The following is a 19596-nucleotide window of genomic DNA, read 5'->3' as shown; positions in this document are numbered from 1 at the left end:
AACTCTAATTAGTTCAGTTCAGTTCAGTTTCTAATTTCCTCTCTCATAAACAATTCAGTATAGCTTTATTAAGTTCAGTTCAGTTCAGTTCAACCCCAATCAGTCCAGTTCATTTCATTTCAGTTGTTTTTAGTAAATCGAAACAGGTCCAAAGTGTGTCAATTATTATAAAACGGGGAGTAATACTTCATAGTAGGCGTGTACGTGTAGTAGCATAGAAATAGGAATGTGGTAGACATATAAAAGTGGGTTAGAAATGGGACGGTGATGACATAAAAATGTCAAAGTAGAAATGTGGCATCTAATATGGGCATTGAGATTTAGATTAGACATCAAAAATGGTGGGGATACCGTTTGTCCATTTACAAATGTTTCACTAGTCGGTATATAAGTTGTTTGTCTATGTTACTCATAAACAACTGTCTTCTCACAGCCATTTTACAGGATTTTTGGCTTTGCTAGTTTGGACCATATGATATATGAACAAATTAAGTCATATTTCTCGCTTTTCGTTTACTAATTGGAGAGCATGTTTCCAAATTATTTTTTCCTAAACATATACATGTTGGATTATATTATAATATCGTGGCTATTAATTTTGAACGTAAAAAAATTAATAAATAATTTCATTAATACTTAAACTATTATTATGAAAAAGGTACATGTAATACTTAAACATATACTCGTAGCATCAAAATTAATTAAAGTTATATCTATTATCCTTGAGAAATTAAGCTTATATTAGAACATCTATGATTTGAATATATAGATAATTAAAAATTAATATTTATCCTTATTTCAAAAAATTGAATTGAGTAGAGAAGAGAAGAAATTTTAGTAACATATACATATGCATATACATATACGAAACGAGCAAAGAATTCAAAGCAACAAAATGGTAACATTTTAACTTACAACTAAATTATTGTTGGTTATGTAACAAGTAAGGTATCACTATCTCAGTAAACTTTACACAAATTTAGAAGATACTCACAATCATGGAGCACAGAAATGCATGCTCCACAAATAGCTAGTTGGAATATAAAAATAAACATAAAATAAAATGGAATAATCCCATGACACAAAGAAATTCACCAAAAGCCAAAAGAACAATCTACTAGTATTAAATATGTCATGCATTCACACCTAGCACTAAGATGAGGTGATGGAACAAAACATAGGATATAAATATTTCAATATATATTCTGAACCCCATCTCGCCTCAACTTTTTCATTTTAAATATTCCACAATTAATATTTTTCAGAACTTTTTTATATTTTTTTTTTTTTGAGGAATTTGAGAAATATGGCATCCTCACTATACGTAGTAAAACATAATTTTATACTAACAATAATGTTTTGTTTTATGATGATTATAAACTTCAAATATACAAGAGGTGATCAACTAGCGCCAGCATTGTTTGTGTTTGGAGATTCATTGGTTGATGTTGGCAATAATAATCATCTTCCTTTCTCCATTGCTAAAGCCAATTTTCCTCATAATGGCATTGATTTTCCTACTCACAAGGCCACCGGAAGATTCAGCAATGGCAAAAATGCCGCGGATTTACTTGGTATGTAATCTTATCTTACTTACTATTTCAATACTGCTATAGGTCTATGGTTTAGACCATTATAACTTTATAATCTTTGTGCAATCTCGATCGATTATAGCAATATATTATTAACATCTTATTAATTTTTGCACCGCTTATTGTTTAGGTAGTTTACGTAGTGATTAAACTAAATGGACAAAACAGTACCCTTATCGTTATTTTATATAGGTACGCCTTGTTTTGTGTATAGTAATTTAAGGATACTTAATTAATTATAGTATACGGGTGAGATAGGAGGCTAGATTAGTTGGCTAGTTCTCCAACTTCCAAGCGTGAGGCTAAGGATCGAATCTCACCAAGCACATTATAGAAAGGATTTCTCTTACATCCCCTTTCTAGGATGGGCCTTCTCCTTAGCATAAAAATAAATAAATAAATAAATAAAATAAAATATAGTATACGGGTATATATAGATTACGTAAATTTGATGTTAGAGGCTCTAATTGATGATTATTACTACCTTATAGGTAAAATTAGGTGCATGTTTACACCATATCTTAAGTCTCTCTATGAATTGGTACCTCTAATAACTTTTAAAATTATGTAAATTATGAACTTTTAAAATTATGTAAATTATGAACGGGCATTGAGAAATTAAACTAAAATTTTGTAAATTATGAATGGGAACCTCTAATTTTTTGTTTGCTGTATTGAACTAAAGTCCAAATAGATGACATGACATGTTCTACACACTTCAAACATTTGGCATCTCATGAAATGTGATAGCGGCGTTCATGCATTGCACATAGTTAACTTGCATTTGTTTGGTCGTTGCAAATAACGTACCCTATAAGAAGATGTTGGTTCATATTATGCTTTATAAGAATAACGTACCCTATAAGAAGATGTTACTCATATATATAAATAAAGGTTATTCTTATAAATCAATATGGCCTCACTATGTGGTTAGCCACATATAAGACTTACTCTTTCCATTTTTATGTATCTTTACGTATAAAATTTCTTAGGATAAATAGCCGTAACTTGTTAAATTGAAATTCAAAAGAAGCTAGAGTACTATCTAATCGAATAATAATCGTGCACATTTTATTTTTCCAATTTGATTTCTCAATGCACAATTACTTGTTACTATAGTAATTCTGTTTTGTCTGGTTTGATATACCTTTCAAATTAAATGAATCAAACCATCAAGGAGCCCATGACATAAATTATTACATAAATTAATGACCTATAGAGATCAAATGGAAGTACTATAGGCTTTACCATAATAGAGTATCTCCATTTAATAGTAATTAATGGTGTTTAATTAAGCCTAACAGTCATATCTTCTTTTTTCAGATTATAATAGGATGATAACTCTAGTTAGATAGTTAGCTAACAAGTTTATTGTAAAAGGGGATAAATGTATACCCATTTTATAGGGTATGGGGGTTGGCAAATGAAATAATTGTTCCTTAATTTTATGATTTTGTTTTAATTGGTAAAATATTTACTTTCTATTTTGATGATTTACCTTTACCAGCTGAGAAATTGGGGTTAGTGTCTCCACCACCATACCTTACCTTGACACACACCAAAAGTAGCAACTTTTCAAGTGGAGTTAGCTTTGCATCTGGAGGTGCTGGAATCTTTGATGGCACTGACCAACTTTACGTATGACTTCATTCTCTCTCCTCAACTTTGAAAATAGTAATTTTAATTATACTGCCGGTTGTACAGTACAATCAAAGGTTATTTTTCTTTACATGTATGCTTATTTAGGGAGGTCACATAAACAACTGAACAAACATAGTATTGATTGTACGTGCGTATGTTACATCTGATTGTACTGTGAATGTATTGCCAAACGATCGTTTAATCAACAATGTACATGCATTTACCTTAACTTGACCTACCTCAGTATAATAACACGATAACAAGATTCATATATACATTGAATCATTCGAAAATAAGTTAACTTTTTCGTTGGTTAATTTATTTTAAACTCACTCCACTAATATTTATATATAAAAGTTCAAATTAGTTCATACAAAATAAGTCGAATAAAACAGCGTAAGACTCAACTCTGATAAGAGTGAGATATAAAATTTGAACCGGTTAGATGATTATGTACTTACACTAATATATCAAAATAAATAAAATATTACTTCGTATATAATGTCAATTACCACAGACACTTACGTATGTAGAAACGAAAGCGAATCATATTCTTGGGTGATTGAATTAGAAAAACAATTTTTTGCTTAGTTGTTTGGGAAATGGAACCTCAAACTAGAAGAAAAGTGGGCCATTTCAGGCTTTTTGTAAAGAAAAAGAATCCTACTAATGGGCTAAAACAAAAAAGTAAGTTGGTCTACCAACAAACCGTCTAAATAGATTAAACCCTAAAAACAAAACATAAAAAATGCGGTGAGCGTGGATCGAACACGCGACCTTCAGATCTTCAGTCTGACGCTCTCCCAACTGAGCTATCCCCGCTTATGGTCTGTTTTTGGTTTTAAATATATTTATTTAATTTTTATTTTTTTGTTTCATTTTTTTAAATTTTCAGCGTCAATCTATACCTCTTACAAAGCAAGTAGATTACTTTGGTATAGTACAAGGGAAAATAACGCAACAATTGGGACAAATTGAAGCACAAAAAATATTGTCGAAATCAGTGTTTGCGATCGTGATTGGAAGTAATGATATCTTCGGCTATTTCGGTTCATCCGCTTCTAGCCAGAACAAAGTCACCCCTCAACAATACGTGGCTTCTATGGTACTCGCTTTCAAAGGTCAATTGAAGGTATATGTCTAGCTATATTCTTCCATCTATATTATTATTTACGATCTCACGAATTAGTAGACATTACTAGTTCAAATTATATTATCTTTGCGACACCCAATATTTTCAAAGATCAAACTATAACGAATTGAAATATATATTGTGATCACAATTTATACGATTTTGGTAGAAAAATTATTAACACTCTCTTGATGTATTTTAATTAATCGCAGCGACTATACGATTTTGGAGGTCGAAAATTTGTGATATTCGGGGTAGCAGCAGTAGGGTGTTGCCCATCACAAAGAGACGGGAACAAAACTGAAGCTTGCAATGAAGCAGCCAATTTTGGGGCTTCCAATTATGACAAAGGACTCATATCAGCTCTTCAGGATTACCAGACACAACTTAAAGGCTTCCAATATACTTACTTTGACACCTACGCCGTCTTCCTTAACCTCATCCAACAACCGGCTATTTATGGTACGTACTTTTGTATGCCACAATAAATTCTAATTGTGGAGTAATATGTTGAAGGCTTTCTTTGCTTCAAGTATAATTTTTGATAATTTAGGGAATCCTAAAACTCAATAATTTACTTAAGTAATAAAAAGATATTGTAGTCTATGGATTTGCATGAGGATGGGACATTGGATCGTAAGGGATGGAGGGTGGAGAGTTCTGTCGATGACTACACGAAATAATCACTTTTGGTTCATATAGCTGACCTCACTTATGGGATTAAGGTTTTGATTGATTGATTGATAATAAAAAGTAAATTGTTATTGAATGTGGTCTAACATATACCTCCATATAAAATTACTAGACAACATATATATCACATAAATGGAAAATTCCCTGTTTCTTATAATGAGAAACGAAATTTGTTTCTCATGAGGTATTTTCGTGAATAAATGAACAGTTTTTTTTAATTATTGTGGGCTCCACAATTAAATAAAGTTGAATAAAATTGTTGGTTTATTTACAAAAATGCCATATTTTGTTTCTCACTGTGAGAAATTTGGGCTCACTCCACATATATTGTTATTTAGTGGTTATCTTATGGCACGTTAAATGGTGTATCGTTCACATGCTTAATACGGAGTTCTTATTAATTACCTCCATACTTATATTTAATTTCATATTTCTTTGTAATAATTTATATGTAATGATGCTACAACAAATGTTATGCTAGCGGTATGAGTATGAGTTATGATGTGGTGCGATGTCAATGTTAGAGGGGTAGCGACTTATAATAGGGACATAATATATGTGCGGGCCTAGGGTTTTGAAAGGCATTTACATGATAGATTTTGTTTAACTGTTACAGGATTCAAGGAAGCAAAAGCAGCATGTTGTGGAGGACTAGGAAATTTACATGCTAAACTAGCTTGTCTACCCATCTCAACTTATTGTTCCAACAGAAGTGACCATGTTTTCTGGGACCTTTACCATCCAACTGAAGCAGCCGATCGAATCATCGTAGATACGGCTTTCAATGGTCCCCGAAAATTTGCCTTTCCCATTAATGTGAAGCAGCTAGTTGCAGCTTAAGTAGTGTCATGGTTAAGCTCTAATCGTGTAGTACATTCCAATTCAATAGTATACAGTACGTCATCATGTTAAATTATTTTCACTGAGTAGAAGAGGGTATTAAATCATTAATTGCACAACATCATATCTTACCCTTGATTACTTGATACAAAAAAGTTGTATTTAGAGTGCTTAAGGATTAATCAAAATGAAGATATATACATTATTGCACCTTTTGTCCTAGGGTTTTGAAAATATTGTCATGCATGAAGAAGATTATACTCACTCTGTCTCTTTTCTATGGTTACACTTTGACATTCAAGATCTCCAATGTACATCTTTTACTCGCTTGTAGGGTTATTTGTTTAATGCAAACTCACAACTTCTTTAATATTTGCACATGACATATGAATTGGTGATTCGAGACAAACCAAGTGATGAGGAATTGTTTGCTTTGGCAATGGCCTGGGTCCATCTAATTTAAATTAGTATGCACTTAATTAGAATCAATTATATGTAAATGGAAACAATTTTCAAGCACATAGCTATGGCAAACACAAATCTACTATGAATTATGGATTGTGTGCGTGTGTCTATAACGAAGAAGGTGGAGTGTTTTTTTTTTTTTTTTTTTTTTTTTTTTTTTTTTTTTTTTGAGGATATCATTGAACTCGAGTTTATCATTGATGCCCTCAGAACATACTCCTTCTATCCCTATTTTTCACCCTATTGCACATAAATGGGTCAAATTTTAAAAATTTTGGCTGTAAATTCTTAGTAATAAACTAATAAATAAGAGATAATTGTCATGTGACTCTTGTTAAATTCGGCTCATTGTATATTTTATTAATATCAAATTTTTGTAACTTTTACGCGTATTAATTAAATGGAGTTATATATATTTTAAGACGCGTCTTGGAGACCGTAAAAATCAAATGGAGCAAAAGTTAGGGACAAAGAGTGTATAGGACTATATTTTTTCATATAATAACCCGAGTCGGAGCATCATCTCGGCCCCAAAAGCTAGTTTTCTTAATATAAAGTAGAGCACACCTTTGAAAACCTATGGGTATATGTCGGTTAACTATTTGCGCGTAGGTCCTATTTACTAACATTGCATAAAGGATGATATTTTTGTAAATAATGGGAATATAAGGGTAGAAAATATGATGGCAAAAAGTACCATTACATGCATAATAGTATACAAAAAATACTATTCGGACAATTTATACTTTAATGGTACATTATACATACAAAATAGTATACAAAAATGTACCACTGTACGTTTAAGAGAGAAAAAAATGTACTATCAAAACCCGAATCGCCGTTCTATTTGCAAGCCAAACAAATAGGGCCTATACGCCTAGGGGGGCTCGGTATATGTCATCTACAATAGATCGAATGTTCACAAACAATTGACCTCACCAGCGCGAGGATGGGTTTAACGTTTAATTAGAATTGAAGTCAGAAACGTGCATGCATGCATGTGTTTGCATGTATACCTATCAAAGCGTTTCTATGCCAACTTTTTCAACGAACCCAAATCAACTAAAGCTGAGTTGAACGTTTATATTGACAAATATATTGAAACGTTTTAAGGCATGATTAAAGCACTCCCTCTATATTTTTTTATAAGTTAGAGTTGGGATTTTTCACTATTTATATATCATCACTGACTTAAATTTTTTTTACCAATATATAATTTATAAATATGATCATATAGTATATAGTTGGATTTGTCATAATGTCTACTTTTATATATTAATTTTTTTCATACTTTTTACTAATCTCTAATTAAAGATATGATGGTCAAAGTTGTGTCTCGACAAATGTGTAAATCCAACCATAACTTATATAAAAAACAGATGGAGTATTATTTTTGGGTTTGGTTCAAGCATGTGGGGCTATAAATATATATTAGGAAGCTTCAATTCAAAGACACAAATATTGTTGAATTTCAACCAAGGAATCAATAATCAACAAGATTTATTCTTCCTTCAAAAATTGGATCATGCAATATCTCGTAGAATAATCCAACTCTTTTTATTTTTTTCACTCCATATTACTCTTTTTCTTAGTGAAACCATAATGTGTACTCGCACTCGTACTACTCTTACTCTTCCTACTCCTACTCTTACTGTTGTTATCAATAATCATAAGATTAATATTGGGCATCAATATAATGCTCAACTCAATTTCAAAAAGACGAAGAGCTTTTTGGGTTTTATTGGGATATAATTTGTGATGTGATAAATTCTAGTTTTAAGTCTCGTGCAATGTACGGTTTTTATTAATATTACAATAAATTATAATGTTAATTCAACAATAGTTTACAGTAAACTAAATTAATTTTGTAAGTGAAACACGATAAATTAATTATACTTATACCAAAGAATGAAGGTAACTCCGTAACTATTATATTAAGTCGATCCACTATGTGAAAAATTAAAAGAAACTTAAGAACTATAGGGCACTATTTAATAAAGAGTAACACATGTGTGATATAGTGATATAAACACATATATATGCTTAACTTAGTTGACTACTAAAATACATAAATATATATAGATAGCAATAATGATAAATGAATCACAAATTCTTCAAAAAGGCGGGTGTACGTTAATTTATTGTAAAACGGGTTAAAGTTGTGTTAAAAGTACATAATGTTACCCTTTGTATTGCTAAAGTTATTATTTTTCTATTAATAAATTTTATCTTACAAAAAACTTATACTGTATTAAATTAATCATTTAATCTTTATATTATGTAATCACGTATCTATAAAAAATTACACATTAAAATAAAATTCAAAACAATTACAAATTAAAAGTTACCCTAAATATAGTTAAAGTTATGCTCAAATCGACCATTTTACAATAAAATTAATGTACACCCGTTGTACACAAATATATATATATATATATATATATATATATATATATATATATATATATATATATAATTCAATAAGCTTAAAATTAATGTGTGGCGTACCTAATGTAGCCATAATACTCAGATCATAAGTACCAACAACATTTAGAGACTTTCATTAAAAAAATTATGATTATAATATATTTAGCTGCCTTATTTCGAGGTCACTTTCTTGGTCATGATAGGAAAAAGTGACAAAAAAACCCACCTTAATGCCTAGCAATCTATCTTTTTTTTTTTTTTTTTTTTTGTTAAGCTTTCGCACATTTTTTCCAAAACAATGAATTATTATGTTACCATTACCAAAACTTAAATTTTCCAAGTCCGTTCATAAATTGATCACCAAATTTTTCTAGCTCTTTTTTGACATTGTCACCAAACTTTTCAAGGTCCTTCGCTGCGTCTTGAGCCATACTTTGTAATCCATCCCCAATCGCTACCGCTGTATCTTTCACGGCATTATACACCTTTACACTCCCTGCTTCGATTTCATTTGCAGCATTGCTTACAAACTCTACCACATCTTCACCAATATCTTCCAATTTATTTTTTATTTCATCCCTATTCTCGTAAGCTGCCTTGCCAACTTTCACTATCACGTCAACTGCCACGGCTGTCGCTATGGCCGCCGGTAATCCTATACACACCGATGGTGTGTTATCAGCGTTTTTAAATGAGTTCAGCTGCATCGACCCTGTAGAATACTGCAAAATACAGGAGACCAATTATACCAAGTTAATATCATATATAAAGCTAAGTCAAACTAATGCATTGACATGTGTATTAAGTTTGATCGGGTGTGTATCAATTATTTTGGAACAAACGAAGGGTGTGTTTAATTAATTAATTACTTATATTTTCTTATCAAAAATTATTAGACTTGAAATTAGTGAAAATAAGGTGAACAGAACATGCACTTATTCATCAAGCATGTACTCACCATTTTATTAGTGAATTGATTCAAGACATCAGTCCAAAGTAGATGGTCTGATTTCAGCATTCGAAGGAGTTTGCAGAAGAGATCTTTGAGCTCTTGTTCCTCCGCAACGTTGATTGGGGCGGTGTTGACTAGAAGAAGTCCCAACACTTGATCATGCGCCTCAATAGCTTCCATGAACTCTTCTTTGGCAATATGATTATCGGGTTGATCGGGGGAAGACCAGGCAGCTAACCAGTACCAAATGGTTAGTAATGTGATTATATCTTTGGGTTGATCAACTTTAAACAAAGTAGTATCAGGATTGCTTAAGTCAATACAATGCACGCGTTCTTTGAGATCCTTGAGTTCATCTTGCATAGCGACTACTTCTCGCATAAATGAACAAAACTCTTCGACCCATTTCTCTTTCGACATTCCAGAGAAGATAGCATTGAAGGGTTTTGCCATTTCAGGGATGTTGATCAAAGTAGGGTTTTCGAGCTTGTTGATGGCCAAACGCAGATGTTTCATGTGCTTGTAAATGTCTACCATTGCTTGTGTATTCTCCACCTTCACGCTCCCTCTCTTCGCATCTTTGTTTGCAGAAACCGCGAATATGCAATGCCATAGTGACAAGATTGAGGCTGAGTTTTGATCAACTGATGAATTCGTTATCAACGACAAATCTTGTTGCTTCAAATCTCCCTGAAAAATGCCAGATTATTAGATAACATAGGCATATTTTTGTCTAAGGTCTTGTTCTCTCGTAGTCTTAATAATTAACTGAATTATATTGAACTATTCTAAATAATAATAATAATAATAATAATAATAATAATAATAATAATAATAATAATAATAATAATAAGGGAGTCCCAGTTTCTCACCTGACATTTTTGTAAATAAATCAACAATTTTATTCAATTTTATTCAATTGTGGAGCCCACAATAATGAAAAAGTTGTTGATTTATTCACAAAAATACCCCATGTGAAATAAATTTCGTCTCACACTATGAGAAATATGGCATTTTCCAATAATAACAAACAAGAACAATAACATCTATCAGCAACACCTTTTTGTTTGTCCTATTCAAAATCTTTCATATATAAATGTAAATTAAAGCATATTCATATGCAATTTTATTAGATTCAACTCAACAATAATTTTTCTTAATATATAAATAAAAATGAACTCAACATAAGAAACAGATGGATTATATTACTATCTCCGTTACTTTTTAGTTGCAATAAAGGGTATTATTTGTGAGATATAAAATATTCATTTGTTGTAATTAAAAATTAACAGAGGTAGTAATAAAAGTTGTATATAGTGCTAAATTAACTAATTGTATTAAAAAATTGGAGAATACATTAAAAAAAATGGCCTTAATATTGATTAAAAAATTTAGCATATTACTTAGGTGTTCTAATTTTGTAGTATTAATAATTACATGTGTAAATATTTCAATTTAGAAAGTCAGTAGTTTCTTTAAACCAAAACATTCCTTCAGTTCTATTTAATAAAAACTTTATACTCCATACATAACATATATAAAAAATAAACATAAAAATATAAATATATATATAAATATAAATAAAAAAACGTACATTTGTTTTGACCACTAATATCTTAAAAGGTTGTTACACGCAAGATAGTATAGGAGAAGCAAAACAGAATACAATATAGGAGTTATAAAAAGTGTTGAACAAAAGAGATAAACCAAATGATTTATATGATGAAGTGAAAAAAAAAGAGTCTTACCAAATGAGGTAAGTCGTAGTTGATTATAATACAAGTATTACTTACTTGATCAGAGAACAACTCGTTACTCTAGCTTTGCAAGTTTAATTCTTGTTGATGATCTGGGTTCCTTCATCAAATTATCAACCTATTTATAGAATTTGTAACTCTCCTTTGGCTAAGGATCATTAATTTGTTTATTCTCAAAAATAATACAACACACTAAAATGATTAATGTGGGGCGGTGATTAATCTGAAATTATAATATTACAACATTAAACAGCTCGATTCAATTAAATGATGTTCATCACTCGTTCCATGATCGAGATATTATTTATGAATAGTATAATCTGGAATAGAATTGAAGCTCGTTAATATAGAAAGATTAATGCTCCACCTCTTTGCACTTCTATCATAATATCTTCCCACGATCTAAATATTAAAATACTCGTACAAATTAATATGCTTATATTATGCATGTTATTTGGGTGAACGAATTTAAAAACATACAATACTTTTTGCTGGCTATTTCGACTTGTGAGGTAGTCCGGGTATATATTTGGTACTATCTTCGTATTTTATTAATTGCTTCACTTTTTTTTTTCCGGCTATATTTTATTATTTACTCTTTTTTCTTTTTTGGAAATTTTTAACAATATTTTACTATTTCCCTCCCAATAGTCCATCATATTATATTTAATATTTTTCATATCCTCTCTCGCTTCTCCCCATTTATACCCACTTTTACTTTTTAAGATTTTTTTTATTTTATACTCCGCTCATGAAGAAATTAAACAAGTAATAAAATATGGAGGAAGTATTTTTCTGTAAAAACATAATAGGGTATATGGATCATTTCTTGTAAAAAAACAAAAAAAAAAAATGATCATTTTATATCAAGCATTAAATTTCAACGGTATATTTTGTGTATTACCATAAACATATATAGTGCTTGCTATTGGAGTTACAATGGTACTATCAGATATGATATATTAGACATATGTATTACACATTGGTATAATAGATGATGATGCACTATTTATATATTTATCTATTTATACTAATATATCAAAAAGGCATTTATAAATACGTTCATGTGCCACGTAGATCCTTTTAAATTATGCCACGTCATTTCACAGACACTTCATGACGCCACATACCCACATTACTTCATATAAAAATATAAGATTAAAGGGATTCAAACACCCAACCATTTATAACAAAGTTGGCTTTTTACCCATCTTACCCCATTATCAAGTATGTTATAAATATGAAAAAGATATGTGCATAAGTGTAAATCACATGATAATTTAATAATTAAAAAAAAACACATTCAACAATGTCGATTTCAGATTTTAAATTCCTTAAAAAAATACTCCAATTGCAATATTACAAAAGGAGTAATCCGAGGCAACGCGCGGTCTACTCACTAGTTTGTATTTATTAATTAGAAGATTGTATAATATCATTATTACACCTTTTAACAGTACCATTTAATTACCTGGTGATACATTACACATATGCTAACATATGATGTACCATTATGTTTGCAAGATTACAATTTTTTATATACAACTAGAAAAATATCACGACATGTTTGTTTTCATCTGAAGTGATTATATTATCTGATACACCATCTATTTACTTTGTTTAAAAAAAAAAAAAAAAAAAAAAAAAAAAAAAAAAAAAAAACTATTTACTTACTTATTAATGGCATCTTATAGAAAGACAAAAAGTTAACATTATTTACGAAAATGCTACAGTACAGTTTGTATTTGCAAACTTATAAGATATAATACAAAAAACTGTAGGTAGTAATTCTTAAAATAACAACAATTGTAGGTGGTAATTATCATAAAAATTATAAGAGTAAGCCATTAAAAAATGAGATTCGGAAATCGCGGAAACTAGATTATTTGATCATGGTGCGCCATTCAGAGTATTGAAAACAAGCTAATATTCATATATATATGGATCGTGGGACGAAATAAATACATGATAGTGCAAAGAGGTGGAGCACTTATTTATGAATAATTTCTGAATCATGAGTCATGGCTGTTATGGAACCTCATTTAACTAATCTAAGCGATTAATGTGGTAATATTATAATCTCAGATTGATCGATCGCCGCTCCACATCTATTATTAATTATTCTATATTATACATTTTTCATTACTCAAAAAAAAAAAAAAAAAAAAAAAAGTTCCTTAATTCTATAAATAGGTCGATAGTCTGGTGAAGAACTCATCAACAATAATTAAACTTGCAAATCTTGAGTAACGAGTTGTTTTTGTGTAAGTACGTAGTGTTATAATCAACTACGACTTTACTCATTTGGTAAGGCTTGTACTTTTTTTTTTCCACCTTTTCTTTCCATCATATCATGCATCTAAATTATCTCTTTTAGTACTCCCTTTTTTTCGCTACTCTTTCTAACTTTAATTTATTATTTTACAATAAACCACTTATTATCATATTGATGATATGTTGTAATCAAATGTAATTTTTATAAATCCTATTTTTTTTATGAATATTTAAGCCCTACCCTATAAGACTTGTTTTCCAGTTGTTCAGCATAGTTATTCTAATTCAGCTTCATAATTCCCTTTATTAACCGTTTTGTTTTATTTTGTTTGTCTCATTTACATTTTTACACAGTTTCCAATCCATATTATTATTATTATTATTATTATTATTATTATTATTATTATTATTATAACAAAAACCTACAAAGTCAAATTATTATTATTATTATTATTGTTTTATTTCTTTGATGAATTTTTGTTGTTGTTATTAATTATTTACTTATATAGTTTAGTTTTCATTTCAATTCATAGTAGTTTAATCTTGTAAAAGAACAAGCTACAACATACCTATATATTTGATTTTTTTTTTCTTGCAACAATGATTCTCATTTCACATTTGTCAATGCATTATTTCAATCATTAAGATTTTTAATTACCAATACGTAAAACTTATTTCATAAAAAAATGATATTATGTACGAAAGTTTATTTAAAATGATAATTTTACTTTACAATGAGGGATCAAAATCTTTTAAAAAAGTCTCATTAGGTAGTTTCTTACAACATTTTTTTAATAGGTAGTTTCTCATAGATTCTGAGTTTTATTAGGTATTTTGTGACAAAAAAAATCATTATCTAATAATTTGAAATATTTCAGGTAGACTACACTTGACCCCAAAAAAATCCGCTGTTGACTATGGAAACTACTGTGGACCAAAACTCAGCCACAATCTTGTCACTATGGCATTGCATATTCGCGGTTTCAGCAAACAAGGATGCGAAGAAAGGAGAGCCGCTGAAGCAGGAAAATGCGCAGGCATTGATAGACATCTACCCTCACATGAAAAATCTGCGTTTGGCGAATCACGGGATCGACAACCCGGCTTTGATTAGCATCCCTGAAATAGCAAACCCTTCAATGCTATCCTCTCTGGAATGTCGAAAGAGAAATGGGTCGAAGAGTTTTGCTCGTTTATGCGAGAAGTAGTTACTATGCGAGATGAACTCAAGGGTCTTAAGGAGCGCCTTCATAGCATCGACTTAAGCAATCCTAGTACTTTGTTAAATGATAACAAACCCAAAGATATAATCACATTACTTACTCTTTGGTATTGGTTAGCAGCTTGGTCTTCCCTCGACCAACCGAAAGATTGTTGTGCTAAAGATGAGTTCATTCAGGCCATGGAGGTTCAGAGCAAAGCGTTGGGATTTCTTATGGTTAAAATTACCCCAATTGACCCCATTGAGCAACAAGAGCTCCAAATTCTCCTCTCAAAGTTACTTCAAATGTTGAAATTGGACTATCAACTTTGGATGGATTCCTTGAATCACTGGATTGGTACATTGGTGAGTTCCTAATCAAATAAGTTCACAGATACTTTATAAAACATACACATGCATGCATTTAAAGTCATGCACCATATAATACCCTGAAAGTGTATTATATGATATAATTATAAATGTGTTTTCTTATTTTAATTTTTTTTTATATTTACATAATTACTTTATTAATTATTTTTAAATTTTGGTAATAATAAAAACTGAATTTTGTAAATTAATTAGGAAAATTTATAAAAAAAATTCAGAAACTATTTCAAAATTAATAAATAAATTTTGAAAAATAGATAAATGATTTATAATTATTTTGGAAATTAAAAACAAAAAATCAAGATTAACCAATAAAAAATTAGTATAATGGTAGTCATTTTGAAGATGACTACAATAGGAGCATACTACCTCTATGTCTAGATATATAAGTAGATCAGTTTAATAGAACACTTGTACCTTTGCATTCAAATAACTTTGACCGACAAATAATATCACAACCTGGATCTGTTCACTTTTAATTGCAACAATTGTCTCAAAAGATAAAAACATACTAAGTATATAGTATTACATTGTACATACTAGTAAAATAGATATGGTTTGTCTAGGCCGGATCACTATGTATAAATATGACTTCGAAATGAACATGATATATATGTATAATTGTTTTGTGATTCGCAGACATTGCAGCCATCTAAAGCAGCAGAAGCATATGAACCTATTGTGACTTCACCGACACATTGGAAATCATTTAATAGCACATACAACAACACACCGTATATAAGTTTTGTTTCAAAAGTTGGAAAAGAAGTAGTTGAAGGGATCGTAACGACTGTGATCCAGGAAGGTGGTAAGTTAATTTACGAAAAAAGGGAAGAAATTTTGGAGAAACTAAAAGAAATGGGTAATGATGTTGCAGATATTGCCGACAAAGAGTTTAATAATTTTGTTAAAGAAATAAATGGTCTAGTGGATGTAACAAAGAAGGGAATGGAAGAACTAGGTGCTGGTATAGAGGAAGCAGTGAAAAAATCCGTGGAGGAATTGGAATGTTTCGGAGGAAAGGTATGGGATGAATTGCAAAAGGTTGGGGACGCACTCAAAGATGCTACTGATAAGGTTGGAGACGCACTCAAAGAGGGAGCGAAAGAAGTGGAAGATTTTGCTGATCGAGTGTGGAAAGGACTGGGAAGCTTTCTAGGATTCTGAGGTACAGTGAGCATCCCAAATACCCTTTAATTTTGTGTACCTTACATCCCGGTGTATGTAAAAATGGAGGGAGATGAAAGTTTGGGCAAGATGGTACCAACGGTAATTATTATGGACGAATGTTAAAAAAAAAAGATGGAATACGGGCATTAAGATAGGTTTTTTGTCACTTTTTCCTGTCAAGGCCAAGAAAGTGACCTAATATAAGGTAGCATTTATTCTTGATTTATTGTAATTTACTTAAGGGCATACTCACATGCATGTTATTATTGTATTACTTGAGTTAATAATATATATCATATTTGGTTAAGAAAAACGTTTTTATTTCTAGTTCAACTACTACCTCCGTTTCAGAATACGCGCAACATAGTACAGTTTTACAGTTTTCAAGTCAAAAGATATTAAGCATGATTATTGAAAAATAAGGGCATATAAATACTTAATTATTAATCCAACCCCAACAAATAAAATCAACCAAAATTAAATTCCATAACCCACCACCTGACCACCACCGACACCACCTAGAAGGACCGAAACCACCCACCACCACCCTGCAGCACCAAACTACCCACCACCACCACCCAGCAGAGAACCCAACACCACCCATGAACCCAGCACTACCCACTACCCAGCACCGAATCGAACCCACCAACCCACCCAAGCAACCCACCGCACCCACAAACCAACAAGCAACCCACCTAATCCACGAGCCGCAACAATCCACCAAACCCACCAACCGCGAACCCACCAACCACAAACCCAAGAACCCACCAACCACGAACCTTCAAACCCTTCTCTATTATCAATTAAAGCTTTAATTGGTCATATTTAACCATCAAAACTCTAGATCTAGAGTTTTTATGGTTAAATTTGACCATAAAACTTCAAATTTGAACGTCAACGACAATGACGAAACAACAAGGAAAAGAAAGAGAGAGAAAACGGAGGTCAGTGGTAGTTGGTGGTGGTCGAATTAACGGGATATGAACAAAGAGAGTGAAATTTTTGGGTAGTTGAAGATAGAGTGGAGGTCGGTGGTGGTGGTGGTGGTGGTGGTTGCCAATGAAGGTGATGGTGAATTTAGATGGAAGGGGAATGTTTTTGGTGGAAATGGTTAAGATAATTAATGTTAGAGTTTAAGTTAAAAGATAAAATCAGTAGTTTAATTAGGGTGTTTAAAAAAAAAGGGTGATTTAGTAAAATCACACAAAAAACTTACTTAAAATGGAAAGAAATCGCTTTGAATTGTTGCGAGTAATGTGAAACATCTGTTTTTGATAATAGTTGTGAGTAATATAAAATGGAGATAGTATTAAATTGTTGAAAGTGAATTTCCTCTTTATAAGACAATAATGTACGTATATCAAAACTCTACACTTATTATCATCACTTTCATTGCTCTACATTCTTCAGAATTCTCATGAAATGCTATGCCAAAAGAATGAAATAAAAATTGGGATTAAACTAAAAATGATGGAAGTAGTACAATATTATATAATTTAATTTACCTTTGTTGGTGCTCTCTCTACCAATTTTTTTTATGTTTAACGAGCTAAACTAAAATCATTGTGTTATGGAGTAAACTAGAATAAAAAATGTCTCATGATTAAATCTTCTTAAATTAAAATATTTTCTACTCTTTAATTAGTTATTATACCTCCACCACATCTATACTAATACCAGAAAGTATCATAGGTTTTTTTTTTTTATCCTAACTCTAAATTGTTATGATTATTTTCATCCCAAATTTTAAAAAGCTTTTAAATATTTATCAAGCAATTCCTTAATTAACACATCATAACTTCAATATTTCCTCCTCATCAGACAAAAATTTAGAAAAAGTAACAACCTGGATTATTGCCCGAAATAATACACACTAGTTAAGTATTATAATTTAAGTGACTTTCTTATATAAGGAAAAATTATTGCATAGATTATAACCCTAAAAAAAACTTCTTCTAAGAACTAAAATCTAACACACATACTACATCCATTTCTCTTTTACAAAAAAGGGAATGATATGTTTCAACAAAAAAAAAAAAAAAAAAAAAAAAAAAAAAAGGGAATGATAATGAATAATGATGTTGCCTCACCAAATCTTCATCACGTATTGGCATCCCTCTGTTGTCTAGGGGGCTTGCTGCATTGTTAATAATTATGGAATTAATTACATAAAATACTGATTAAATTTAGGAATTAAATTTAACATACCTTGACGCTGTTGGAGACCTGTCACATATGTTGAGCCTTTTGGTTTTGATGGACAAATTGACAAACTCGACTAATGAATGTTTTGAGTCTTTGGTGAATAAAGGATTCAAGCAAAGTTCGTTCCGGAGTAGGAACTTGGATGCGGAGTAGCATTCTTTAAAAAGCCTCGTGCAAATCTCACGTTCTAGTTTTAATTGTGAGCACTCAATAATATAAAGTCGGAAAGGAACTCAATGACTTATGTTAAAGACTACTGGAATAAAAGTTAGTTTTAAAAGATAATTTCTTAAAGAAAAGATAATTTGTAAAAGTTTTAATAAAGATAATTATCGAAGATAATTATCTAGTTGTTTTAATAAATAATAAATTTATCTTTTCAAATAAAATCTTTTTAAACAAACTTTTGATAATCTTTTAAATAAAATATTTGATAAAGTTAGCAAGTGGTTTTTCTGTGAGAAAATCTTTTATACGGCTAATGGTTATCAAGTTGTTAGGATAGTGGTTTAATTAGATAAGGCTAGGAAACCTCTTCATGATCACAATCTGTCAAGATAACTCCACAAGTTGTTAGTGGGTTGTTGACATGTGGACGTGATTATGGTGGAGGTTAATGACTAAGCCTTCTCTATAAATACTCGTGCAAACTATCTCAGAAAAACATAACTCTTAAGCATAAAAATTCCAGTAGCCATCTAATAACATAAAGAGAGTTATTTTCCTTCATATATTCTTGAGTGCAATAGGTATTTGTAATCACAGATTGTATACAAGTACTTTGGGGTTGGGATTGTGAGTTTGTAAGGTGAGGTTAAGGAAGCTTCGTTGCTGAAGTCTTCTGTGAGAGTTGGGAACAA

General features: G+C 30.7%; 3 protein-coding genes and 1 non-coding gene across 4 annotated transcripts; 2 read left to right on the top strand and 2 right to left on the bottom strand.

Annotated features, from left to right (window-relative positions):
- The first annotated feature begins 1148 nt into the window (after positions 1-1148).
- On the top strand, positions 1149-6199 carry LOC110720938 (GDSL esterase/lipase At5g55050-like). Its single transcript, XM_021900035.1, has 5 exons — positions 1149-1574; positions 3100-3230; positions 4129-4365; positions 4578-4827; positions 5675-6199. The coding sequence occupies exons 1-5, from the start codon at positions 1307-1309 to the stop codon at positions 5896-5898; spliced, it is 1110 nt and encodes a 369-aa protein (XP_021755727.1). The 5' UTR covers positions 1149-1306; the 3' UTR covers positions 5899-6199.
- Positions 3983-4055, bottom strand: TRNAF-GAA. The gene has a single exon. It is a non-coding gene; the product is annotated as a tRNA-Phe (tRNA).
- A 2677-nt stretch (positions 6200-8876) lies between the features above and the next one.
- Positions 8877-10468, bottom strand: LOC110720756. Its single transcript, XM_021899799.1, has 2 exons — positions 9749-10468; positions 8877-9512 (listed from the first exon to the last, which is right to left on the bottom strand). Exons 1-2 carry the CDS (start codon positions 10277-10279, stop codon positions 9108-9110), a joined length of 936 nt encoding a protein of 311 aa, XP_021755491.1. The 5' UTR covers positions 10280-10468; the 3' UTR covers positions 8877-9107.
- A 2852-nt stretch (positions 10469-13320) lies between these two features.
- LOC110720755 lies at positions 13321-16662 on the top strand. Its single transcript, XM_021899798.1, has 3 exons — positions 13321-13806; positions 14652-15340; positions 16001-16662. The coding sequence occupies exons 2-3, from the start codon at positions 14930-14932 to the stop codon at positions 16526-16528; spliced, it is 939 nt and encodes a 312-aa protein (XP_021755490.1). The 5' UTR covers positions 13321-13806; positions 14652-14929; the 3' UTR covers positions 16529-16662.
- The last annotated feature ends 2934 nt before the right edge of the window (positions 16663-19596 follow it).

The sequence above is a fragment of the Chenopodium quinoa genome, unplaced genomic scaffold (genome assembly GCF_001683475.1).
Source record: "Chenopodium quinoa cultivar QQ74 unplaced genomic scaffold, ASM168347v1, whole genome shotgun sequence".
Lineage (NCBI taxonomy): Eukaryota > Viridiplantae > Streptophyta > Magnoliopsida > Caryophyllales > Amaranthaceae > Chenopodium > Chenopodium quinoa.
This window is presented reverse-complemented; position numbering and strand designations above follow the sequence as displayed.

Bases quoted from the DNA above. Each gene is read 5' to 3' on its own strand.
- LOC110720938 (XM_021900035.1), top strand. From the start codon at position 1,307: ATGGCATCCTCACTATACGTAGTAAAACATAATTTTATACTAACAATA. The intron at 1,575-3,099 runs GTATGTAATCTT...TACCTTTACCAG, and splicing joins AAATGCCGCGGATTTACTTG to CTGAGAAATTGGGGTTAGTG. The intron at 3,231-4,128 runs GTATGACTTCAT...TTAAATTTTCAG, and splicing joins ATGGCACTGACCAACTTTAC to CGTCAATCTATACCTCTTAC.
- LOC110720755 (XM_021899798.1), top strand. From the start codon at position 14,930: ATGTCGAAAGAGAAATGGGTCGAAGAGTTTTGCTCGTTTATGCGAGAA. The intron at 15,341-16,000 runs GTGAGTTCCTAA...TGTGATTCGCAG, and splicing joins ATCACTGGATTGGTACATTG to ACATTGCAGCCATCTAAAGC.
- LOC110720756 (XM_021899799.1), bottom strand. From the start codon at position 10,279: ATGGTAGACATTTACAAGCACATGAAACATCTGCGTTTGGCCATCAAC. The intron at 9,513-9,748 runs GTGAGTACATGC...TGTATTTTGCAG, and splicing joins ATCAATTCACTAATAAAATG to TATTCTACAGGGTCGATGCA.